The 25,682-nt window shown below is 39.0% G+C and overlaps 3 protein-coding genes across 5 annotated transcripts; all 3 read left to right on the forward strand.

The window, feature by feature from the left end:
* Nucleotides 1-5,663: 5,663 nt before the first annotated feature.
* Nucleotides 5,664-11,777, forward strand: LOC146473603 (neuronal pentraxin-1-like). Of its 3 annotated transcripts, none has more exons than XM_085118407.1 (5): nucleotides 5,668-6,045; nucleotides 7,822-7,921; nucleotides 8,559-8,687; nucleotides 9,059-9,278; nucleotides 9,892-11,776. In XM_085118407.1, exons 2-5 carry the CDS (start codon nucleotides 7,831-7,833, stop codon nucleotides 10,277-10,279), a joined length of 828 nt encoding a protein of 275 aa, XP_084974533.1. In that variant the 5' UTR covers nucleotides 5,668-6,045; nucleotides 7,822-7,830; the 3' UTR covers nucleotides 10,280-11,776. The 3 variants fall into 3 exon arrangements, with proteins under 3 accessions (XP_084974535.1, XP_084974533.1, XP_084974534.1); XM_085118408.1 differs by lacking the exon at nucleotides 5,668-6,045 and adding an exon at nucleotides 6,060-6,228; XM_085118409.1 differs by lacking the exon at nucleotides 8,559-8,687 and having other exon boundaries at nucleotides 5,664-6,045; nucleotides 9,892-11,777.
* A 518-nt stretch (nucleotides 11,778-12,295) lies between these two features.
* Nucleotides 12,296-14,098, forward strand: LOC146473604 (uncharacterized). Its single transcript, XM_085118314.1, has 2 exons — nucleotides 12,296-12,380; nucleotides 13,599-14,098. Exon 2 carries the CDS (start codon nucleotides 13,615-13,617, stop codon nucleotides 14,014-14,016), a length of 402 nt encoding a protein of 133 aa, XP_084974440.1. The 5' UTR covers nucleotides 12,296-12,380; nucleotides 13,599-13,614; the 3' UTR covers nucleotides 14,017-14,098.
* Nucleotides 14,099-17,648: 3,550 nt separating this feature from the next.
* LOC146473605 (uncharacterized) lies at nucleotides 17,649-25,436 on the forward strand. Its single transcript, XM_085118313.1, has 5 exons — nucleotides 17,649-17,780; nucleotides 20,855-21,747; nucleotides 22,362-22,528; nucleotides 22,816-23,056; nucleotides 23,825-25,436. The coding sequence occupies exons 2-5, from the start codon at nucleotides 20,872-20,874 to the stop codon at nucleotides 24,392-24,394; spliced, it is 1,854 nt and encodes a 617-aa protein (XP_084974439.1). The 5' UTR covers nucleotides 17,649-17,780; nucleotides 20,855-20,871; the 3' UTR covers nucleotides 24,395-25,436.
* Nucleotides 25,437-25,682: the final 246 nt, after the last annotated feature.

Here is a 25,682-nt window from a genome sequence, read left to right on the forward strand (position 1 = left end):
TTTGAGAGCTGTCGTGCGTGTCTCAAATAAAAGCTCGACTAAAAAAATGCAAGATTATCAAATATATTGCTCAAAGTTAATGAGAGATACTACAACGAATGGAAAGAAAAGGGATTTGAAAGATACTTCTGGCGCGAAAACTCTGGTTCCTCTGCTAAGTATATTATGGCGGCGCTTAACGGAGCTTAAAACAGATAAAAATTACTCATAAGTTACCGTGGCTATAGTTTTTTCAAGGAAAGTTTTTGGAATTTTGGCCTGGGACTTTCATTGTCGCTAATGTCTGTCCCCTTTGCTTCTTGTAGATGACTGGTTATTAGCACAATCTTTTCATTTTTTCAATTTTTCTTGTATGGAAGGGTCTGTTTTTTCAAGTGAGTGTCAAGTTAAAAAAAAAAGAGATTTTAACCCTCCAGATAATAGTAACTCTTCCCAATTGTTATCCTCGTTCTCTGTTTCATCGCTTCTCAATGGTTGCTTGACTTCGCAAATCTTTGGAAAAATGGAGATGTCTTAAATGGTCTAGGTATATTTTCACTAGCTCCTCAGAAACCACAAACTAAGGTAGAAGAAAAGTCTGCAATTTCTTTCGCTGTGTTCAGCTTTCCTTCATGGAAGGAATTAGGCATAAAGTCATCAACAGTACTGGTCATGCTGTTCCATCTAAAGAATTAGCCCGGAGATTCAAAGACATTTTAATTTGTACCTTAACTTCTCTTAAATCCAGGAAAGGGCATGGAATTCTGCCCATCATGGAGCCAGCCAACCATTTTCACATGAAGCGCACTGCTGCTCTTTCTTAACCTCGCAGGTGTCTTTGACAAATTCCATGTACAACTCTAGCCACAAGCAAAATAATAATTATAGCCAGGTACATGTTTTTTTGAACTTTCAGATGCCTTCAAGTAATCATGACTAGCTGGGTCCTGTTAAAAAAAAAAAAAACCCGCCTCCTCCTCCCTCTCTGTTACAAATACAGGTGCATCGTCAATGTGCAACGCTATGTCATGGGCAACCCTCCATGCATTTCTTTCCATTCTTTATCTTCGTAATTTCATAGTGAGTTAGTCACAGTCATCTTGCAAATTTCTTTGTCTGATTTATCATGAAATCTGAAAATATTCTATTTTATAGAACTGCCATCGGTAATGGCATCTCGGTCGACTGCAGGATTAGTCCTCTCCAGCCAGCTTCTGCCCCGTCACTGCTTTCGTGTGCTTGATGAATCCTGATGCGGTAATCAGACTTGCAAATTCTGGACAATTCGGCATCTCGGAACCTGACCTCATCAAACAATAGCATTATCCAAAACGTGAACTTACGGAAAAATTTAAAAATCATCATAGGCCCCATCTGCATAGATTATGAACCCTCACTCAGGAGTGTTTTAAGATTTGCCACTGCCTGGGCACAAAAGCCATGCACAGAGGGTGTAACCTTTACTGGTAGGTGTAGATCTTGTGTTTTAGCTGTAGCAAAAAATAAATTGATGTAAGGTTTTTATTTACCATCACAGATCATGACAGATGTGATGAAAACAGAGTATGGTTCATGAATCACTTTGTTAATGGAAGTTCTTGTTGAGGCAGTTCATAAATTTGTAAATTATCCATTCTTGTGTGAAAGTTTCTGTGCACTTTTCCCATCAAGGGATAGATCCGGTTGTGTATTAAACTTTTTACCTTTTGATAAATGTTGATGTGATGGCAGGAACCAAATTGAATGGGCACTCGCTGAACACATAAATTTTTTCTTCAGCAGTAAAGATTTTACTTAGTTGGCCAGGCAGGGCTATTGCTCTAGCATGTTGTGTACAGAGATTGGCCACTGGACGTCTGGGCCTACGATAGCTGTGTTTTTAAGCAACAGTCAGCACTGTCACTCAATCATTCTTATAACTATTCAATTGATAGAGGCTACAGAAATATGCTGAACAACGGGCATTCCCTGTATACTTTACAGTGCAACAAACTTAACTGGGGCCAGCCAACATTGATCAGCCAATCACAGGTCACATTTACACATCAAAAACGAGAACATTTCTTTAAATTTCAAAGTGTCGGTTTTATCGGTGGCCCCGGTTGAGTTTGTTCCACTGTAAGACAAAACCTCACCTTACCTTTAGTTATATATATTTTTTACAAAGCCTGAATATCAGCTGTTTCCCATCTCTCACCAATCATCTAGAGAGGAGATGACTGATATTCAGGCCATGTTTAATGCAATCAGACCCTGGATTCTTTTGATAACTGTGATTTAACAGACAAAAGGTCAAACTTCTTATCAGCCATCTCTTTTAACTGAAAGAAAAATTTAAAACTTGATAGTGGGTATTGAACTATGAAATATGTACAGTTATTTATTTTTACAGTGCTATCTCAGTTATTTGAACTCTCAATGTTTTTCAGTACTCCCAATTCTTTGGACAAATAGTTGTTCATTCTCTTGTATTTGCTTCAGTCAGTTTTTTGCCTCCCATGTTTTGAACAAAATTCACTTTCCCTAGGAAGTTTAAAAAAAATTGGTACTTCCACTGCAGTGATTGTCGCATAACATCATTATAAAAATGTTAATATACCAAGTGAATTGTTTTCTTTTTCTTACTTTTGATTATCCAATAATAACTGTTAATTTTCATGGGTTTTGTGACATCAGTAACCAGTGCTACAGTTTTCTACACCTTATGACATAGTCTGGTATAACTTTTTCATTAACATAAGGAAAAACACTTTAATAATATTATTTTCCTTTTCCATTCTGTCCAGCGTTTATGTAAAATCTTTATTTATATAAAAATAGTTTAATTCACTGATTGTTTTGGAGAATAGAGTGATAAAATGCTTTTAATTTGCAATATTTCAAACAAAGTATATGTTGTACATCATTTTGTGAATTCAGAAGAGGACTATTGCTGTACATGCACTCAACTCTCTTTAGGCACTCTGCGACGAACATCTGTATCCCTCCATCTGAACATGCCGATAACCAAAACGAGTCTGTGTTGTTCGCCAAAACTGGCGGAATTTTCAAAATTTGGCAGATGTTTTCCGCTAAACGGCCGCTCGAGTCGTCATGTTGGGCTCAAGTTCATTACCGCTTGTGTATCTATCGATCACGTACGTGAAAACTAACTCTACTAATCTGCTGGAAGTGGCAGTAATAAATTCTAAACTTCTATGCACAAGTCAAAAATAAAGATATCTAAACACATTGCGTACCTGATCATGCATATTTGCATAATTTGCTAATTCGAAAAATCACCAAAGATATAAACAAAACACGACCTGATGTTTCTCTCATGTATCTTATGGATGAAATGATAATGGCAATGGCTCTCACATCAGTATTAAAATTAGCCAGTACTAAATATATTCTAAGTTTACAGCTATTTCAATTAACGTTGTCGGATTAAAATTAAGCTAAAAGACAAGACCGTAATGTTTTGTGGGATTATTTTTTATGAATAATTTCATCAAAATCATCCCTGCACGAGCAGGTCATTGTACTGCTTATTACAACCTACTGTTTTCTCCAGGCATGACTGATGTTGATGAATTTATTCATAAAAATCCCACGTAAACTTTCGGTCTTGTCTTTTAGCTTCATGCTTTGAACCGACAACGTTAATTGAAATAGCTGTATACAGTAAGCAATAGAGAGGCCGACTTCAAAAAGATTACCAGCTCCGTCGTCTTGCGTGCGATCGTTCGCCGCACTTAGCTCTCCCCCACTAAACGACACAAAGGATCGAAGCGACTCCATCTCGGAAGCCGGTTTCAGAAGAACAACCTATTTCAAGACAGAGTTTGTTTACAAACTTTATTCTAATCATTTCGGAAGTATCTCGAAAGGCCGATAAATGAATTTCCGATCTCAAAATAGACCCATAACTTAACTTCCTATTAAATTCTTCTCCTGTAGCCATATTCGTTGGATTGATTTTGAACAAAATAATTCGAACTAAAACAGCTTTTCTGCCAACTTGTCACGTCCTTTCGAATCAAAGTTGCGTGAACTTGACCGTGCTAAAATAAGACCTTTGGTAATCAACCAATCCGATACGCGCGTTTGGGATTTTTGATTGACAGTCTGAACTGTTCAGCCTGGTCTTATAGGATCGCTCCGTGTTTAAGGATTTTCCTAGGAATCTCATTCCCATTCAAAAACGCGCGTGGGCTCTGGGCACGAGATTGGGGTACAAGCGCAAAGATCAACCAATCACCAACCCTTGCTCGGTGAAAGGAAAATTAAGAAAAAATGCCCTCTGTTACAACAAATCAGCCTTAAATTATTGTGCTCTCTGTATTACCAGGAGCCGATGATCATGGGCTCCTGGTATTAAATTGTTGATGGGGAGCTTGTTGCATATGCAAAGGATGAGGAACTACGTCCATACGATAAGCAGATTTCTATCAATGCTATCAAAAAAATTGGAGCTCCGCTTTTAGGCAACAACAGGAGATGGACGTGCAACATATTGACCCTTGCTGAATGATGAGGAGGGCATGAGGGAAAATGTATGTTATTGTGGGTGCCCTAAGCAGCTTTCTCGTTCATTTAATATGCAACTTCTGGTGAATTATGCAAACAATATCTTACCCAGCTGCAGGTGGAAATTAAAAGGATGATAAATTGTGTCTCAGAAGAAACGTAATTAATCAAACAGGACTTAGGTCTGCGAGAGATACCTAGTTTGGGAAAGCATATCAGAGCTGAAAGTTTAAGACCTTTGAGGTATGTTGTAGAACATTTATATATGGATCGACGATTTTCACAACTGACAGAGAGACCTTCATAGCTTGGTAGCAACAAATATTGAGAAAGAAAGGACAGAACAGGGACGTTACCTTAAAGAAAGCAGTCTCTCACCAAACAGTGTAGTCTTACGAAAGCTCAAAAACAGGATAGGCGTCCCAAGGACGTCCAAGTCGCCCTTTGACTGCTTAATTCCTTTTTTAGGATATGAAGAAAGCTTCAGTCGGGGTTGTTGACAGTGAGGCCATATAATATATTATTTATTGACCAAGTTTGTTTGGTAAAGATGTCTGGATAGACCGAGACAGAGTCCACCTCCAAAATAAAAAAAAAATGCAAAAGAAAGGAACTTGGCCAGTATTCAGCCATCTTGAGCAAACAAGCTTAGGTAATAACTCATACCATATACGATCGAATATTTTCTGAAAACTCGTCATACAAATTTTTTCAACATACCAGTTGCTGACTATTCGTTTTAGTTTATCTAACAGGCACGTTGCCGGTTGAAATACCCCTCAGTTCATCTGAAGTTTCTTTTAGTTTGGAGGCATTTATTGGTCACCCTCAATATTTTGACTGGCCGAAATTAAACGTTTTTCTTACCCACTCATGAACTTTAATCCACATTATTATTCATAAGACTTCAACTTTGATTAATTTTACCTTTTGAATTTTAATATTAGCAAGTATTCAAATAAATTAATCGTAACCATATCTACCCATACAAACACGACCCCAGTGCAATAGTAACTCATGACTTGTTATCAGCTACTCATGATTAACGAAGAGGATGTTGATATTTATTTTACATACATACATCTCGAGTAAAATGTTATACTAGTATTCTGAAAGCATATTTATATTTAAGTTTCTGCTTGCAAATTGATCTTCCCTGTTGACTGACAAGCACTACTGATCAGTTGACAAGCTGAGATAATTTGTTTTTTGTTTATGAAATTTCCATTTGTGAATACTAAGGCCAGAAAATGTGACCATTTAAAATTAAAACAACAGGAGATGGACGTGCAACATATGGACCCTTGCTGAATGATGAGGAGGGCATGAGGGAAAATGTATGTTATTGTGGGTGCCCTAAGCAGCTTTCTCGTTCATTTAATATGCAACTTCTGGTGAATTATGCAAACAATATCTTACCCAGCTGCAGGTGGAAATTAAAAGGATGATAAATTGTGTCTCAGAAGAAACGTAATTAATCAAACAGGACTTAGGTCTGCGAGAGATACCTAGTTTGGGAAAGCATATCAGAGCTGAAAGTTTAAGACCTTTGAGGTATGTTGTAGAACATTTATATATGGATCGACGATTTTCACAACTGACAGAGAGACCTTCATAGCTTGGTAGCAACAAATATTGAGAAAGAAAGGACAGAACAGGGACGTTACTCTAAAGAAAGCAGTCTCTCACCAAACAGTGTAGTCTTACGAAAGCTCAAAAACAGGATGGGCGTCCCAGGTACGTCCAGGTCGCGCTTTGACTGCTTAATTCTTTTTTTTAGGATATGAAGAAAGCTTCAGTCGGGGTTGTTTCTCAACTCGAGCCCCACGGCCGCGCTAATGAATAGCCAGATGGTCCCCACCATGCTAGTTAGGATTCTACGCCATGTTACGTTCTGTTTGTTATTTTATGTTATGTCAATACTCGCGAAAAATTGCAATTAATTGCTGCGAACTGAGCACAGCGAGCGAGCAGCACAGGATCAGTGCTGAGGAGAACCCTGGAAAACATTCTCAAATTGATCAGCTTTGCTGTGTGTTTTTTTTTTTTTACAACAGTGCACTGCGTAAGCTACCACAGTTGATGATATATCTGCACAGTGCACTTCAAAAACTGCTAACGCGGCGTACTGACTCATGAGTATGGGCCGAGTAACGGCCACTGTTTATGGCCCGCTCTTCCCCCAAGTGCGATGTCGCACATGCACGTCCTCGACATAATCCCTGGTATTGCAGCAAAGCTATAACGTCAAAAGACGAGTTAACGGTGCCTTAATTATAAAATAGCGAGACTTAGTTGCTGAGGAAAGGAAATGCGGGTTGCGCATTGAATTCGCGCTTTCGTTGCAAAGCGTTACTTAACGAGAAGCCTACTGATCATCAATGCCTATGTTGAAAGCGTTTTGTTCTTGTTGGGTTGCTTCTTTGTAACAGCAACAGTCAAAATGCAAGGAAAAGGACAATATTGTTTGGAAACTGAACTTGTTATTAAGATCTAGCAAACGATCGCTGGAAATGTACGACTTACATTCTGTAGGCTTATCCACACTCTTGACACATCTCGATTCTTTAGCAGGTCCGCTCTTGATTGAGAGGCGAGTGTTTTTAAAAATGCTTGAGGCTTATTTGCATTACAGATGAGCATTACAAGATGAGCATTGAGAGCGTCATTGCCGGCATGCCGGCATTTGTTGTTGTTGTTGTTGTTTTTTTTTTATTTAAATACCTATCCAGGCCAGCACAAATTGCTCTCATTGAATTACGAATGTCATATTTGTCGTCATGTGAGCGAGCTTCGACGTAAAATCTTCGCAAAATATTTACAAGCTATTATTTTGTAAACTCGTTTAATGGCTTGTTGATGGATCTGTCTTTTCGCTAGTCTGAAAGAAAATTTATTTTACAATTACTCTAAAATGAAATGGGCTAAAACTTTTTCTCAAACATATGTTTTTGTCATATTTTTAATTCAAGGACTGTTGAACAGAGTGAAACTTGGTTAAAAGCAAACGAAAATCTGTCAACGAGCTGGAGTATTCGAACATTGTGTCAAGATCCTGGTCACAATTTAGACGGAACGTTTACGAACAGCTTTAATATCGTCAAAAACGTTTACAGCGTATGGATTTTTTATTTTTGGTGCTTTCAAGTACCGCTTTATCGACTGACAGGTTTAAATCTTCTGTCACAAAAGCGAATCATTCCCCAATCTCGACATTAAGCTTACAGTCAACCCAGGTCACGCGTGAACGAAATTTTTTGAAATTTGAACGGAGTTTTGAAATTTAAATGTCAGTTTTGAAAATCGCCAACGAGATTTCAGAACAGACAGAATCAAAGGATGTCTGTTCTCAAAACAGTGTGCCTTCTGCTCTTCATCATGATATCCCCAATGGCAATGAAGGCAAATAAAAAGCCTGTAAATCCTGGAGGTAATTTAATCCTAACTAGGCCGGGCTTCCTTTCGTCGACTATGGTTGACAAGGACACTAACCACTCCCCACTCCCACCCAACCCCCACCAGGCCCTCCTCCCTACAACCTCACAAATATAAAGTTATGACAATGGATTCTAGGGATAGAAAGTGCGTTCTAAAATGTTTGAGTTCTGCAATGGGAATCATTGACGTCATATGACGCGAAAAAGCACTTTATACGTTTCTTACATTTCTTGACTTTCCAAAACCTCAATAAATCCAAAACATCGCTTTAAAAGTCACCAAAATAAATAGAAAAACACAAAATGGTTTAACACGTTGAAGTTTCTATAAGATAGTTAATTTCTATACATTAAAAACCGAAACTTTCCGATTCCTGAAAAAAGTGCATATCAAAATTTGGTTTCCTTTGTCTAATTAGCGGAGCACCATGGATTAGATAATATCACGGTAACCCATTATAACCTTGGTTCTGGCTATGGTGTCACTGTCCGTCCGTACGTGCGCACGTACGTTTACGGAGTACAGAGTAGGTGCCGAGTATAACTGATTAAGGATTAATTTTCAAGCGCATTTTCAAAGTATTTTGGCGACCGGACTACTCACAAAGTTGTTCGAAATGTCGTTTGCAGCTTGTCATGAGGAAAAGAAGGCCGCTGATGCGATTAACAAGCGTAACAAAGCGATTGAGGAACAAGAGGAAGAGGCTAAAACGCTATTCGATGAAATAGCCCGAGAGATTGAACTCACCTGCGCACAGGGTACAATACTTATAATTAGTACTCTAGGGATATGAATCGAAAGTTGTTGCTTGCGAGATGAGGTAAAGAAAGTCATTAAAAGTATAGACATAGAAGAGGTCATTGTGGGTCATTCTTTAGAGACTGAAGAACTGTTTTAGTTTTGCTGTACTACCAGCTGAGAAACATCTGAATTGTAATCTGTTGATATGAGATGTATTTCAGTCTAAAAAATAAAATAAAATAAATTTCAACCTAAGCTGGCTCTTTTAAGGGAACGCGGTAAATGTTACCGATAGTTCAGTTACGACGTCAGAATTAAAAAAATAAAGCAATGTTAACGTAGAATTTTTGCGGACTGTTCTTCTTTTTTTTCTTTTTGTCTTGTTTAGATTATGCTATTGAATTTCCAGACTTTGACACCGGAAATTACGTGATCATTAATCCGGCCAATGACATGCCAAGTTTGTCTCAGTTCACCGTATGCACGTGGATAAAATCAACTGCTACTGGTATTGGAGCGCATTTTAGTTACGCTGTACCAGGGAAGCACAACGAAATTCTCCTTTTGGCCTACGGAGACCAATTTTATCTAAAGGGAAATTGGTTCAGGTAAATTTAATTGGATTTAGTTAAGAGACTGAGACTTCCAAAGAAGTATTTGTATAAGAAAGAAAACGACGTTCGAGTGTCTATATAAAGATTTTGGGAGGAGGAGCATTTTTTTACTTTTGATCAATCGTAAACTGAGGGCACAAAGTAAAGTGTAATACTAATAAGAACGAAAGGTGTGATTCTTCGTAAATATTTTACACTGGGCACGTAAAGTTTAACTGTCTAACAAGTGGCCCCTCACACTATGACAAGTGTTCAGCCCTATAATTAAGTAATAGCTTACATTTATGAAGTAAAACGCATCTTGGATTTTCTGTATCTAATTCAATTAACCACTGTTACATGACAAAAAATAATGATGTAAGAAACGTAACTTGGTGCAATTTTATCAAATCTAGTCTAGGTAGTGCTAGACAAGAGGTGACGGGTATTGCATTTCACTTTATTTTGGGACCTAAAACGTTTTGTCTGCATTTTTGTTACTCAAGTTTCGCAGTTATATGTATGCTTTTGTTTTTTAGTGTGGACTAAATTCCTAGAAAAGTTATTGAAAAAGAGGCGCTCTGTTTAGCATTAATGGAATTATTGACTGTTTAATTGACCTCGACAGGAGCTCACCGATGTTATCTAATGATGGAAAATGGCACCACCTCTGCTATTCTTGGAGTAACACTAATGGTTCGTTGAAAGGCTACAAAGATGGAGTTTTGGTTTTCAGCAGTGAAGACGTCAAGAAGGGATACACAGTCAAGGGGAAAGGATCCTTAGTGTTGGGGCAAGATCAGGATAGCGTTGGATCAGGATTCCAGCGCAGAGATTCGTTTAAAGGTAGCTTGGCCGGTGTCAACATTTGGTCTTACGTTGTTCCAGCAGAAAAGATCGAGGAGATGTTTGAGACGTACTTCTGTGGAGAAGGAGACGTGTATAAGTGGTACGACTTCATACAAGGAATTAAAGGAAATGCCAAGCTTGTCAAGCCATCCCCCTGTGATGTTTGATGACAAGTTCGAAATAGAAACAAAATTAAAACTTTAAGTTAAATACAAACAGGATACCTGAGATAAACATAAGAGTGAATGTTTTAGGACCAGAACACTGTCGCTATACGTGAAATAAATTTGATCTCCGTAAAACTGCGTCTTCTTTGGGTGTCGGTTTTTGATCCTGACACACTTACGTCTCTGGTCAAAATACTCTGATAATAATAAGGAGAAACCGTCGTTGCAGTCTGTTAAAAAGGCAGGAACTCAATAGTCTAAACTAGTATCGCACCTGTAACCCTTGGGAGTGTTTGTCATAGAGAAGGGGAAAAACGCAGAGAACCCGGAGAGAAATCTTTGGGAATCAGACCTGGAGTACATTTCTCAAAACTCCCGAAAACTTTTCGAGCCCGAAAACATTTCGAGGCGGTTTTCGGATGTTTTCTCCAAGTGTTTTTCAGACCATCCGAAAGTGTCCCGAATTGTCCCCCGATATTTTCGGGAATCTTTTCGCGTTATTTTAGAACACGCCTTTATTGTTGTGACCTTTAATTTTTCTGCCTGAAAGCTGGAACTGTGGCTGTACTTATAAAATAATTTTACTTGTTTATGCTTTTCTTAGAAACTGATTTCAAACAACCTGGAAAGTAAATACTAGATAATTCGCTTACAACAAGACTGTTTGGCTTCTGTTAGCCTTGTTGTTCTGTCAATGTTTCCATATAGCTTTCCATGATACTCACTGCTAATCGTTTAAGTGAAAACCACAATCCACAAGATAGTATCAGATGCAGTAGCTCAAGGGATAAGTTTATTCACCCGGTTTATTTTGCGAATGGCGTCGATCCTCGGTGGCATATCGAGAATGAGATCGACGCGATAAGCGCTGCGCAACCGTGCCTCCTTTAAGGCAAAAGCTAGTTAAGGTGGGGGTAAACGTGAATTTGGATGGAATTTTAAAAGGTTTAAAGAAGGGATAAAAGAAAGAAAATTATTTTTGGAACACCAACAGACAGTTGCCCCCAACCTAAGAGCACACCAGGTTGGTAGGGGACTGTTTGGGTGTCCATTTATCAATTTTTAACTTCAAATTCTAATTTTTAAACTACATCAAATCTTAACTATTTCTTATTTCTCCAAATTTTACTACTCTTTTGAGAAAAATTTTCTCCTCCCAAATATACCTAAAAATCCCCCAAAAATTTACAAAATACCCCAAAACATTGATTTGTGTTATGAGCTAAGGGTTTTTGTATTGCTTGAAACGCGAACGAAATATTTCCGTTAAACCGATTTTAAGCGGCTTGAAAACGGCTTTCTGGTGTACCCCCGCCTTAACCCGTAATTTTACCTAGGATTTTTAATCACTGAATGCGAGCGAAAGCTGTAAAAACTCATAATTGCAGTCAATGGAGTTAGCTGAAAAATTCAATGAGAAACTATACAATAAAAAGGAAGAAAATTTATTACTTTGCCGGCTATACATTTAACACATCAAAAGTACACAACAGAGAATTAGTTACAAAATAATCCCTTTTTGAACTTAATTATTTGTTCTAAACGTTTTTAAAGTTAAATTACTTTTGTCGAGTAGACTGATTTTCTACAACTCGTCGATTAAACTAAGGTTGTTTAAATATTTCCAAATAGTTAAAAGTATCTAATGTCCACTTTTTTTTTTCTGTTCTTTCTTACATTTACTGTTATTTTGATTTGTGAGGTAATTCTTTTTTTTTTCGATGTTCGGACTTTCATCTAAATTTGACACAAATAAATCTGTTTCTAAAGGAAAAGATACTTCACGTAATAAATTTATATACGACATGACAGAGAGAAAACAGTCGGTAACTTTTGAAGATGCTTTAATCTTTATCTATCGTATATTATTTGACTTAAGTTCATAAAGAGACTGCAAGCCGCCAATCGCTTTTGAAAATCACGTTTTCTTGTTTACCGTATGCCTCAATTTAATCGCACGACATTTATTAGCAGCTTTATGTAAATAGAGTCTATTTGAACGCAGATATTAATGACTAAAGGACGTTAGAGGCAAGTTTACTTTCAGGAGCGGTCAAAACATCAGCACAGAAAACGTTGGGCAAGACATTAATCTGAACTGGTAAGTAACGATGACAAAACTAAAAGGGAATAATTGGGAAGCTTAATAAGGGACGACATACTGCCGTGTGGTGCATTTTTTCGTCCCTTTCGGAGTTTCAGCCCAGTATTATTTAGACGGACCAGCCGCCGCCTCTGCCTAAATTTAGGAGCTATGTCGTGAGGAGTAGGACGAACAACGAAGATGCATCGAGTAATTTTCAGTTTTGTTAAACCATCAATTTTTGGATTATTTTTCAGTCACCTTCGCGATCTGCTATCCTTGCATGTCATTTATAAAGAGATTTCAAAGATCGACTCGCCAGTGGCCCACACGGTTTGAAGGGGAAGTTAATCTTAAGAACTGATTTGCTGGTCTGTAGAGCACGCCGGATTACATGGATGAACTCACGCTCTGGCTAGTCAGAATATCCTTTGGCATTGTTATACCGGGGGGCTTTCCATGCGATGGCGAGGTTCATTTTTTTGTTGTGTTTACTATGTGCTGCTAAGGTTGGACCTGAATTTCAAATCAAGATCCATCGAAAATTCTTAGCCTGTCAGTAAACAGATGACGTTTCGCGTTGCCACCATTGTTGAATCCCCGCGAAACGAAGTCTGAGTAACGACTGTAAAAATTTTGTACTGATGACGTAATTTCTAGCCAGAAAGTCTGTTTTCTAGAACGTGAGAAGGAAATCCAGTTGTGTCTCATGGAAGATAAGTTTACTTCGAATTCGACCTTTGAAAAGAATTTTACTCCGGAGGCTGAAATTCGAACATTTATGATAATGAGAACATTTATAATATTCAATTTGACTTGTTCCCTGTCCTACCAGATCGTTTTGTAGCCTTTTTAAAGCCATTGTTGTGTAAGGCACCACAGTTTTCACGGCATTCTTTAGCTGATAATTTTAAGTCGCAAGGGTAGGGACATACTCTTACTCTCCGTCTTCGAAGCTGGTGTTAGCCGACTTTATCTCGCACTCTAAGCGATATTTTTGTCCCTTCAAAACCAAAAGGAATAAAATTTCCCATGTTGTGAGAAGGTATTTCACAAAACTGAAAGCTGCGCTACCTGACTTTCATCACAATTCCAAAGGCGAATAAGGCCTTAGCTTCCGAGAAGATATTCTATCGAAAAAAAAATATATTTAGGTGCACCTGATTCAAGAATGAGTGCTCCTTAGATCTGGCATTTTTAAACATTTCTAAGTTCATTTAATCTTTTTCTCAACAGTAAGACGACAAGAAACATGCGTTTCATTTTGGTTTTGTTTCTGCTTACGTTTTTGGATGGCGATGTGTTCTGTTTCGACGAAGGAGGCTTCTTCATAAACCATCGATTCGATGACGGCCTCATCGGCCGTTTGAGCATCAAACCTGGCACAGATATTGACAACGGATGGAACATGGTCGTGACTTTCTCGGAACCGATCAAACAGCTTGAAGTGTGGCAAGCAAACATACAGAAGACAAACCAGGAGAAAACCGTCTTCGCGCTCAAAGGGGCTCATTGGCATCGACGTCTATCTGCGGGAAACGAGTTTGAGTTCAACTTCAAAGTTACAACAAAGAGAAAGGGAGGATATACCCCTCAGATTCTAGAGGTCGCCGTTGGTCGCACAGAGGATGAAAGGGGGTTGCATTGTGCTTGAAAGAAGTTTGAAAATGAAACCCAAAATATTTATAAGACACGGTTTTAAAAGTAAAATTGACACTGATACTCATATATATTCTGTTTCAGTGTAACTGTTCAATCAGAAGGTGGTAAAGCGTACGCTTGTATTATTGGGTAAGGGTAACCTGTTTTCTTTTGACGGAAATAAATCATTCCTTTAACGTACGTTATTTATTTATTTATTTATTTAACCGTTCTATTCCGAATTCGGTTCGAACGAAAGACCACTGATGTCAATGACAAGAGCAGCTGTGAATTTGAGCGTCATCCTAGCGGTTTTAAATTGAATGTTATAAAACAAAAACCAAAAGTGACCACACTGGTAAATCACAATAAACGTGAACAACGCAAAACACCAGGTCAGAACTCGATACAAATACAAGGAACAGTAAGCACGGAAAAACGCAAGCAAAAAAGTCACAATTGCTTTTGGTTTTAGCTAGTGACAGGTCGATGAAGTGATGCTAGGTTTTTGATGATTACAAGGCTTATAGTAAGAAAAACCAAAGCGAGCGGCGCAAATTAAACACGCGCATTTAGCATCGTTTTACTTCACTTAAGGTGATTCCATTGAATTGCATTGCGCATCCTTGCTGCGCATAATTTTTCGCGTCATTTAGCGCGCACACGAGCGCGCGCACGCACAACATTACGGGATTTCCTTGAGGTTAAGCTCGGCAGGAAAATAAATGGTCCTTTTCTTCTAAACGAGCACGGTGATCCCCATTTTTTAATGGATCAATTTAAATTTAAAGAAAAGTTTAAAACTCTACTTTGAGATATTTTTATTTGAATGCTTTTAAAGCACGTATTTAGGTAGTACTGCTTACGTGCACACGTAGCAAAATCTTTAATTTCTTTCATAATCTTAATTCCAGTTCAATTAAAATAGTTTGTTGTGTAAGATTAAAGTAAATTTTGTTGAACTGCTTCGATATTTTAATGCAAGAAATTAATTTTTAGCGTTCCTAATATAAACCTCGCGGGTCATATATTTACTATAATAGCCATCCAGGTTCCACAAAAACGAGCACGGTGACCCCCATTTTTTTTTTTATTGCATTTTTGTAATGCTCATAACATAGTCATGAACTGGACTAAGTCTTAGACAATTTTTTAAAATACTCCTTCTTTTTCAGCGGAATCACCTTAATTATAGTTTACAATAACTTTATGGTCCTCTCTCCCTTCTTTCAGGGATAATGAAACAAACAGACATAAAACAATATTGCAAATAGAAAATAACAGATTAAGAATCCAATGCAGCTGGCAGGGGAGGGGGGGGGGGGGGGGCAGACCAAATGGCTGTTTGTAAGCGCAGCAAAGGAGTTGAACTCATAACTAGCGAGAAAAAAATTCTTACAAGTTGTCAGAGCGGGACTTGAACCCGAGACCTTCGGATTACGAGTCCGTCGCCCTAACCACTCGACCACGCCGCCTCCTTCTAACAATGTGAATGGTTTGTAAAACTCGCGCCACTTTCTTGACCAATCAGAAGTAAAGAGGCAACCAATTGTCACTCGCTTGCTCGCATTGTCTTTGCTTGCGACATTTTACTTGTATCTGCTTCGAGTTCTGATTGGTCCATTATGTTGTTTGTTCCTTTTGGTAATGTGATTAGTTCGGCTTTCTAACTTACTGAATAAAATTGAGAAAAGGCAGGTAATTTTATAGTGGTCGTAGGCCATTTTTATCGATACGTTTTTTTGTAGGGAAACGGAAACGTTTTTACCTTCATGTTCCTCCCGTCTCATGCAACTAAATGTTTTTAAAAGTACGGTTTCCAGATTAAAGTCCCTTGAAAACATAAACTTTAGAACACTCGAAGTTGTGAACTGAAACCATACGTGTGCTGGACAGCGTGTAAAGGGACAACTGGAGAAAAAAAAATACTGTGTCTAATCTCACCCTATAACTGAATCATCAGGGGAAAGTGAAACAAAATCTGAATAACGAAAATCACCTGAAAGAAGTTTAAGTTTACTTAGACGAGATTACTGTAATAACTCTCCTGTCATTCAAAAAGCTAAACCCCGCGATCTTAACCTTGCATATGCATTAAGCTGGAGTATAACTTCAATGGTTTTGATTCTCATTAAAGTGATTTCATTGAATTCTGTCGCGCTTTCTTACTAGTACAGCGTATAATATCTTGCGTCTTTAGAGAGATTAAGAATTAACGGCAGAAATGACCACGTGACCATGTTAATTTATCCTTGGCTACATTTGCCGCTGGTTGTTTTAGTTTTCTCAGTAAAATTGCGTTGTTTTGCGTTAGCAAAAATAGTGATACTGAGAACACGAACGCCAAAAACGCATGGTTTGGGTCAATACTGCCTCATATTGTGCTTTGATTCCCTGTCAAGAAATTCTCTTTAATTGCTTCTTATGCTTTAAATATTCTATTGAATTCTATGTATAACATTTTTCTAAATTTCTGTTTTATCTGTATACATTCGCGTTCCTACCAGACATGGCAAGAACTTATCAAATAGACTTACAAATGCAAATGAAAGTGAATGGTGTGACGTGAGTGGCTCGCAGCTCTTTCACGAGGGTCTCAATATATAGGGTTAACCGTCAGCCGTCAAACAACCTAAAGTTTAACCGTCAACCGTCAAAAAAGCAGTTATTATTAGCCGTCAAATGGTGCCAGGGTCTTTCAAATATTACTATTTCAGCTGCTCATCTCGATCTTATGGCTCTCAAAGATATCGTTTTAAGTGGTAAACCAGTTTTAATATTCCGAAATAAACTCGCTTTATGATCTTTTCCACTTAATCTGCGTCTTAAGTGACATCACAATTAACTTTTGTCAGGAATTAACCACTTCCAGTTTCAAATGTTAACGATTTAATACATTGATAATGTATTTCTGACCACAAAAAATCTTTCAGAGCACAATGTTAATATTAAAAAAGCATAAAGATGAATATTAACTTTAATCATGGAAGAAATTTGCCCTTGATAACCGTCAACCGTCAACGGAAAGCCCTAAAATTTAACCGTCAACCGTCAACAATTTCACAGGAACAGTGACCTGTTTCTTGTCGGAACGCTACTTCACTGTGATAGCTGAATAATCGGGACTGAATCTCTTCCGAATTATAATACCACTAGAGTGAAAGATTTACCATATTGCACTGACAAATCAAAGTTGAGCGAATTTATTTGAGGGAAACATTTGAATATTCTTATTTTTCGCTACATCGCAAAAAAAAAAAAAAAAAAACTAGAAAAAAATACCGTAAACTAAAGGAAAAAAGAGTGAGCTGAACGTATTCTATTCGCTTTGATTATTTGGCCCAATATGACGCACATTAGTTGGCGTTTGACGATCTTCAGAGATTAGTAACCAACAAAAGAAATTAACTTCTTTTGGAAGCTGTTTGCTTTAGGGAGAAAGGCATTCTTAGAATTGCCTCCAACTGAACAGTTGTTAAAATAGTGCAACTAAATTTTGTTAGCAACGGCTCAAACTGTTTGTGTTAGCTCCATTCCTTTTGAAATGTTAGCAAAGCCTGGTTTACCACGCACGTTCTTTGTTTACAGGTTTTGATTGTTGGAAGAAAATGTAGCGAATTGTCCTTTGACGGCGTTTGATGAGTTGTTTGCCAAGCTGCATCTCTGAAAGCGAGATGCGAAAGGGGTTAAAATAAACAGATAAATAGACTAAATAAAGGTAACATTGCTGTCACTTACTAAACGAAGGGCTAGATTCAATATTCACCCTGCTCAAAGGTAAGTTTTGAAATGATATTAATATTATACAACCCAATAGGCAAATTGGAATGTATAGGCTGCAACGGGCAATACACGTTACGAAGGCTTAAAAGCCGTAATATCACACTTTACATCTCGGAGTGGCAATATGCGTTGCACACAGGCAGGCCCGCAAGAAATCCATAGAGATTAGGACGAAAAGGAGAGAAAACTGGAACAAATAATAGATCACAAAGCAAAAGATCCAAATGCAGATGCCGTACAACGAGGGGGTAAAGCATAGAAAATATTTTTTAACCTTCGAAAAATGAATTTGTCACGTCTGATAATGAAATTTTGATTAGATGTGAATCCTTTTATAACATCGATCCTGTGATCATAACGAAACCCAAAACATCTTCTCAATTTCCTAAGGCTACCTAAAAGTTGCTAAATCCCGAGTCTCAGAAATGTAATTCCACATATTATCAATTAAGCGATCAGACCGGTTTTCTCAAAGGCAGATTCATTGGCGAAAATATGAGATTAATTGATGGCATGATAAATTATACTGCAACACACAATAAACCTGGCTTATTACTGTTTTTAGACGTTGAAAAAGCTTTTGATGCAGTAGAATGGTCTTTCATTTGAAAAACACTAGACTGGTTTAATTTCGGATCATCAATTCATTACAAATTGCATCAAACTTTGCTATCAAAGAAAGAAAGTAAGTTGTATTTTAAATAATGGGTGGGAAAGCATCCGCAATTTCTTTGCATGCACTTGAAAGAGTTGTCAGGCAAGGCTGTCCCCTTTCCCATTACATCTTTCTACTTTGTGTAGAAATATTAGCGGAAAGAATTACGATAAATAAAGATATAAAGGGAATTTCTATAAATGGAAGTGAAATTAAAATTAGCCAATATGCCGTCTGAAAAATCTTTTATAGCTGCTTTGCATGATTTAGAACGTTTCAGTATTATTTCTGGCCTGAAACTCAATAATAAGAAAAAAGAGGTACTCTGGATTGGCCCTTGTACTGGTCGTGAAGATCAGCTCAGTCCCGAAAAGAACTTAAAATGGGTGAAAGACAAAGTGATGTCCTTAGGTGTGTTGTTATGAACAAACTCAACAATAAGCATCAACAAAAAATTACAGCGAAAAATTAGAAAAGATTCGGAGCTGTTTAAGCTGCTGGGAATACCGCCACCTCAAGCCTTCTGGGGAAAATTGTCGTGCTAAAGAGCGTATTAAATCGCTTCATAAAGGCTGCTGCACACTAGCCTTGTTTTTTTCGTAGAACTGCGAATTTTTTGTCGGGGTCAAATTGGGTTAAAATTTGTCAGGCCATCAGCTTGCTGCACACTGGCCGATTTTTTGTCGCGACTAATCGCGTTGAGACTTGGGGCGAGTCATCCAAAATCGAGATGGCGCCTATTCCACTGACGCGACGAAAATTGAAACTTGCTTTTTTTACATCGACTTTTCTATGGAAGATAAAGAGGCCGCGCAAGAGCAGCACAAGAACAACAAAGGTTAAAAGCTGGATAACCAGACGAAATGAATAGGGTGTATATAACAGCCTCAATTCAAGGGCTTGGAAACGAAGATCCGACTGAGTTTCGGTGGTACTTCCGATTATCTAAAGAAAATTATCAAGAAATACTCGCTTTATTATCCCATGACATAACTAAGGAAAACACAACAATGAGGACCTCGTCAGCTTCGATCTCTGCCATTTTGGACAAGACGTTTGTTCACGTGACTCTCGTGACATTTCCTAATTGGTTGAGGCGCGCGCTAGCCGCGACAAATTGTCTTGATCAACCGCACACTAGCCGACAAGACGTTTTGAGATCTAGCACTGTCAGATATCGCTCGACAAGCCCTGATCTTGTCGCAGACTTGTCTGAATTCACCGCACACTAGCCGACAAGTGAAGATTTCTCTTCGGCCAACAAAAAATCGGTTAGTGTGCGGCGGGGATTTATATTCTCTCCTCCCTTACCAACCAATCTCCGAAATGGAATTGGAGGAGATCAATAACATTTTCTATAATTTCGTTGGGACGGAAAGGGGGACCAAATCGAAAAAAGTATTGTGACTAGTGAGTGATTATGGAAATAGGGGACTAAAGATGATCGATCTAAACTCCTTTAACAAAGCACCTAAGTAATCCTGCGTGACGAAATACTTAAACAACGATACAAGTGGAAAAAAGACCTAAGTCCGCCAAAACCGACAGCCAACAATATATGCAAACCAATCACATGTAAAGCTTTCGTGGTTAGCAATGACAGTCAGAAGTGGCCACTGCCCGGTACAAAATATCGGTTTTCTTTTTCTAGCTATTTTAAAATACATGTGATTGGAATTCCTATGTTCTCAGGCAGCCAAGAAATTAGAGAAGACATGAATTCAAAATGTAAAGTTCTCTAACTAAGAACTAAGAAGCAGTGTTAGAGAATCAGGTATAGTTGCCCCAGAAATTTTTTCATCAAGTTGGGGGTCATATTCTATATTTAAATTTGTTATCCACTGGATTGGGTTCGGCGGTAAGATATTTATTCTTTCCGTCAGAAAGAATGGGGCTTTTTGTTTTTTGATATTGCCATGAATATCAGTTACTTTTCATGGACCTAAATAAAATAACCGGTATAACTATATCGACCACTACGGCCCCACAAAATATTATCGCGCGAAAAACAGCCTACAGTACTTCTTCACGCATCCAATTGCAAGATGTTGGCGTTCTGGCCATAAACATTATCAAAAGTGAACTGAAAAAGAAAAGCTATTTTCTAGGAAACAAAGGTGCATTTAACCATCAAACATCGGGCATTACTATCAACAAATTAATCACAGACTAGCTCTATAGGATAAACCACAGATACAAATATAACCATCCGAATCGCGCCAAATTAGGCCATGTGAATAAAAATCGGCACAGCGATTCAGAAGAATTGTATAAAGGAGGAGTTTTCTGTGTCGTAATACTCCGAATAAAATATAGACATAGATAGTGATCAACACCATTCACAAAGCCGACTTCAATCACCTAACATCAGCAGAGAGTAGCTTCCCTTACGCGATCTTATTTTTCCTCGTAGACAGGCGAAGTGTCAACATGTCTTGGATTTTTCTGTTCCTGTCGATCGTCTTCATCCAATTTTTTCCTGGAATCAACGGTGAACAAACTCAAACCAAGGTAGTAGACGAGTGGAACTCTGGGTTTAAAGGCAAAATCACTCTCAAATTCAAGGATGACGTCACAGACGGATGGACCATGATTCTGTCATTCTCAGCCGCTTCTCCGAATCTGGAAATCTGGCGGGCGGAGATCGTTAAAAATGAAGACGACAAAGTCTACACCTTGAGGAATATGCCTTGGAACAAACAGCTGTCGAAAGGTATCTTCGAGTTGTATTTTGTCGCACAGAAGTCCGCCGTGGGCGGTTCTGTCCCCACTGGGAAAGTGGTTTTCAAACGTGGAACGCCAGCAACCGTTCAACCACCTACGGCCGGTCCCAGTACTAATCAACCTTCATCAACCAGGCCAAGTTCCTTGCCACCAAGCACCAATCGTCCCAGTTCAACTCGGCCACAAACAACTATTAAACCATCTAACAAGCCAACAACTGCACCACAAAAGCCTGGAAAATATAACTACGGCGATGTGCTTAAGCTGTCAATCCTGTTTTACGAGGCCCAGCGATCTGGAAAGCTTCCTAGAAATAACCGCGTGAAATGGAGAAAGGACTCGGCACTAGACGACCGGGGAGAAAATGGGGAGGATTTGACTGGAGGATGGTACGATGCCGGTGATTACGTCAAGTTTGGCTTCCCAATGGCCTCATCCGCCACTGTTTTGGCCTGGGGACTAGTGGATTACAAAAAAGCGTACGAAGCTGCTGGCCAGTATGACCAAATGTTAAACAGCATCAAGTGGGCCACTGACTACTTCATAAAGGCGCACACGAAAAAGGAGGAATTTTATGGACAGGTACGTCAAGTATTGTATAAAGACGGTGCCCCCTAATGCAGAGTTATTTTGCGTGGTTTCTGAATATGCTCGAAAAGCACATCTTAGCAAGGGCTGTTAGAAATTGGAGGTAACCGCACATTTTTCTAAGCAACAAGAATTCTAGAAAGCTTTAAAACGTATAATAATGTGTGGATTAAAAAAAAATAATAAAAAATGCGTGCATGACTACCCCCAATTGTCTTTTTGGATTTTAATAGCCCCTCCCCTGCTAAGATATTCGTTTACCCACATGTTCACAAACCGTGCAAAAATACCTTTACACTAGTACCCACCATCCAAGAAATCAACATTTCTCGGTCTTACTCAAAATGCGCACAAGCGAAAGAAGGCACTTTTTTCTGTTTTCATTTGTTTGTTTGTTTGTTTGTTTGTTTGTTTTTTACAACGCCATAGAGCTGACGAACACGAGATAATCCATGCAAGGTGTTGGTCGTAGTGTGTCTGCTCAGCATATCCAAAGCTCTGCTACCACGATAGTAACACTTGGTATACGTACGTGTTCTTTAGCCAGTGAAAGGCTATTATAGCTTAGAGCTTAATAGAAATGTTGACAACAGAATGATTTATTTAAGGTTGGCGATGGACACGTTGACCACGCCTACTGGGGAAGACCAGAGGACATGACGATGGAGCGACCGGCCTTTAAAATCGACCCACAGAAACCAGGATCAGATCTGGCCGCTGAGACAGCAGCCGCCTTGGCCGCTGCTTCTATTGCGTTTAAAGCTCGAAATACGGGGTAAGTTAAACAATCAACAAAATTTGACTCCTTTATTTGAAAAGACATTTAACGAGGATCACCAATAGTCCCTCGCAATTGTAGTTAACCATTGGGTTATGCAGTTAGTGATAGGACTGTAAACTTATGCTCAAAGCTGATAATACTACCGAGATCTTTTGTTCGCATGAAAGGCACTCAATCAAGTTCTATTAAATTCTATCATCAGCTCATCCTTTTTCTATAACAAAAGCACAAGCAATGTTGATGGCCTCGGGTTCACCAATGGATCTCTATTTAATTTACAGGTCTTCTAAAAGGTATGCTAAAAAGCTATTGAGACATGCAAAGGAACTGTATGCGTTCGCAGACAAATACCGTGGGGTGTACAGCGATTCCATTCCTAACGCGGCAAGTTTCTACCGCTCGCACAGTGGGTACAAAGACGAGCTGGCCTGGGGTGCTACTTGGCTGTACAGGGCAACAAACGATCATTCGTACCTCAAAAAGGCAGAAAAATACTACAGTGACTTTGGGTTGAACGGACAGGTTTGTACATTACCCTTTTACTATAATGTCATAATTATCCTTTCCCCGAAAGGGGCTTTTCAGGGATGATGAAACAAACCGACCAGAAACATATTTCAAATACAACAGAACATTTTTAAGAATCCAAGCTGGCAAGAGGCGGACAGCTGGCGATTTTTTCGGGGCTGCCGAGAAACAACTCCAACTAGCAACCAGAACGGGACTTGAACCTGGGACCTCTGGATAACTATGCAAGTCCGAAACTCTAACCACTCGTCCACTCTGCCTCCTCGCTTCAAAGCTAAATATCAAATGACTATCGAAGGTGTAAGTAGCATTGGACATTACAATGACTAACAAATCTGAAGCCTTACAGTTTTCCAGAGCGAAGTTAACTTAAATAAAATAACGTTTGTAAAGAAACGGCAATCAGACCTACTAGACAAAAAAAGAGCTCGAGATAAGACAAAAACGTAGCAGGAGTTTATAAACCAGCGTTAAAATCAAGTCCACGGTACGCATACAAGACATAATGGCATGGAGCAGGCTTTCACAACTGTGCCATCCCTACGCTTCCATCGAATGAAGCCCTTACTGAGATGGCGACCCTAAGAGCACTAAGTATAGCTTGAAAAACCCTAAAATAATGCCGCTTGAAATTGCAACTACTTTTAATGAATTTGACAACTCTCGTTGAGATGAACTATCAGACTTCCATCTCACATCTTTCCGCATATCAGAATGCCAGCTGCCTTTAATACATGTGGCTTTTTGCTGTCTTATTCACAGGCTTGGGCGTTTTCATGGGACGACAAAAAAGCCGGTGTACAGCTTCTCCTTGCTAAATTGACGGGAAAGAAATCATACGAGGACGCCATCCAGTCGTCGCTCGACAGCTGGCTTTCCGGAGGTAGCGTCACGTACACCCCAAAAGGCTTAGCGTGGCGAGCTAAGTGGGGTTCCAACCGCTACGCTGCCAACACTGCTTTCCTGGCGCTAGTTGCTGCTGACCACGGTTTGAAACCGGCCATTTACCGCCAGTTCGCTAAACAACAGATTCATTACATGCTGGGGGACAGCGGACGTAGTTTTGTCGTTGGGTTTGGCCACAATCCCCCGCAAAGACCACATCACAGTTCAAGCTCCTGTCCATCAGCTCCCGCCCCGTGTGGCTGGAATAATTTTCGCGATCCCCGTCCGAATGCACACGTTTTGAAAGGCGCACTAGTGGGAGGCCCGGATCAGAGCGACAACTACAAGGATGATAGGACAGATTACATCATGAACGAAGTCGCGACTGACTATAATGCTGGATTCCAGTCCGCCGTAGCAGGGCTAAAGCAGCTTCAGCTGAGTTAGGGAGGCCACTGCATGGCAAACAGTGTTGAGACTACTTGCAGACCTAACCCTTTTATTTCCAAGACTGCATAAGCTCAAAACCTTGGCAAATTGCACATTGCAGTATCTGCTAAAGAGCTTTCAATAGTCTCTCTTAAGGATTTCATCCACAGAATCCAATTATAAAAGAACCACTACCTAAATACAGATCTCAATAAACAGCACCACGGGAAACTACTGCTTGATAGCTTACACTCGAATCGGATCCAGCATATTTAAGAATTTGATGCGTTTCCACACACTCAAAAATATAATATATAGAACACCTAGAAAAGAGTACAATAAGCAGCACAACATGAAGGTACGGCTCAGTAGTATAGATTCTATTTGAACGGTCACCCAAAGAGGTGGTTTTCCTCAGGATCTATACATCTTGTAGAGTATATAATATACAACACACTGCAGAATCTGAGAGTACTGCTAAGTAGTGGCGGATTGTCATATGCATGGGATAGGCACTTGCTAGGATTTTATTTACAGACTCAAATTTTCTTGATGTGCAAGTCTGGGAGTAAAAGGGCTAGGGCAAACCAGCTTAGCCGGATAGGATTAAACAGTCTAGTCTAAATTAAATTACTACGGTAGAACCACGCTAACTCGAACAAAATCCGATTTCTCCTGGATTTAACCCAATTTTTTCAGTCATTTACTATCACATAACTCAAAATCCCTGCTAAGTCGAACTAATTTTACTTCAGTCCCTTGGCTCAAATTCACCCCGATCGATCAGAGTGTATCTTTAAAAACGTCGGCCCGTGAACTTCAAAATAAGAATGCACCTGACTGACGTGTGATTAACTACATCCCAGCCTTCAGTTTGGTTTGTCCATAATGTGTTCTTAACATTTTTTGGCCAAAATTCCCAAAATTAAACGTTCTTATCAAAAAGCTCTTCCTTCTGTTTTTTGGGGAGTTCGAGTAAGCGGGTTTCTACTGTTAAGCATTTATGAAACTGAGGAATGACATATCATGTAGCAGGCAGTTGAATAAAATGGTTGAAAGACAAAAATAGATGTGATTCTTTATGAAATGACTACCACGTATAGACTTCGGCCGGTCCGACAAACGTTAAAAAATGGCTAAAATTCTTAGACATCTGTGGACAAGTCTGACAAGTTTGGAGGCTATATTTATTTAGAATACAGAAAATGGCTCAATGAATTTTTCCTTGTCGTACTTTTAATTTCTAGGGATATACAAATTAATGTTGAAATGACCATCGATTCGATGACGGCTTCATCGGCCCTTT

The sequence above is a fragment of the Pavona decussata genome, unplaced genomic scaffold (assembly GCF_977016875.1).
Source record: "Pavona decussata unplaced genomic scaffold, jaPavDecu1.1 SCAFFOLD_93, whole genome shotgun sequence".
Taxonomy (NCBI): Eukaryota; Metazoa; Cnidaria; class Anthozoa; order Scleractinia; family Agariciidae; genus Pavona; species Pavona decussata.

What these genes read in the sequence shown, in the direction of transcription:
- LOC146473603 (XM_085118407.1), top strand. Translation starts at nt 7,831, where the DNA reads ATGTCTGTTCTCAAAACAGTGTGCCTTCTGCTCTTCATCATGATATCC. An exon ending in TGAACTCACCTGCGCACAGG is followed by an intron (nt 8,688 to 9,058) that starts GTACAATACTTA and finishes TGTCTTGTTTAG; the next exon opens with ATTATGCTATTGAATTTCCA. An exon ending in CTAAAGGGAAATTGGTTCAG is followed by an intron (nt 9,279 to 9,891) that starts GTAAATTTAATT and finishes TGACCTCGACAG; the next exon opens with GAGCTCACCGATGTTATCTA.
- LOC146473604 (XM_085118314.1), top strand. Translation starts at nt 13,615, where the DNA reads ATGCGTTTCATTTTGGTTTTGTTTCTGCTTACGTTTTTGGATGGCGAT.
- LOC146473605 (XM_085118313.1), top strand. Translation starts at nt 20,872, where the DNA reads ATGTCTTGGATTTTTCTGTTCCTGTCGATCGTCTTCATCCAATTTTTT. An exon ending in AGGAGGAATTTTATGGACAG is followed by an intron (nt 21,748 to 22,361) that starts GTACGTCAAGTA and finishes GATTTATTTAAG; the next exon opens with GTTGGCGATGGACACGTTGA. An exon ending in ACTTTGGGTTGAACGGACAG is followed by an intron (nt 23,057 to 23,824) that starts GTTTGTACATTA and finishes TCTTATTCACAG; the next exon opens with GCTTGGGCGTTTTCATGGGA.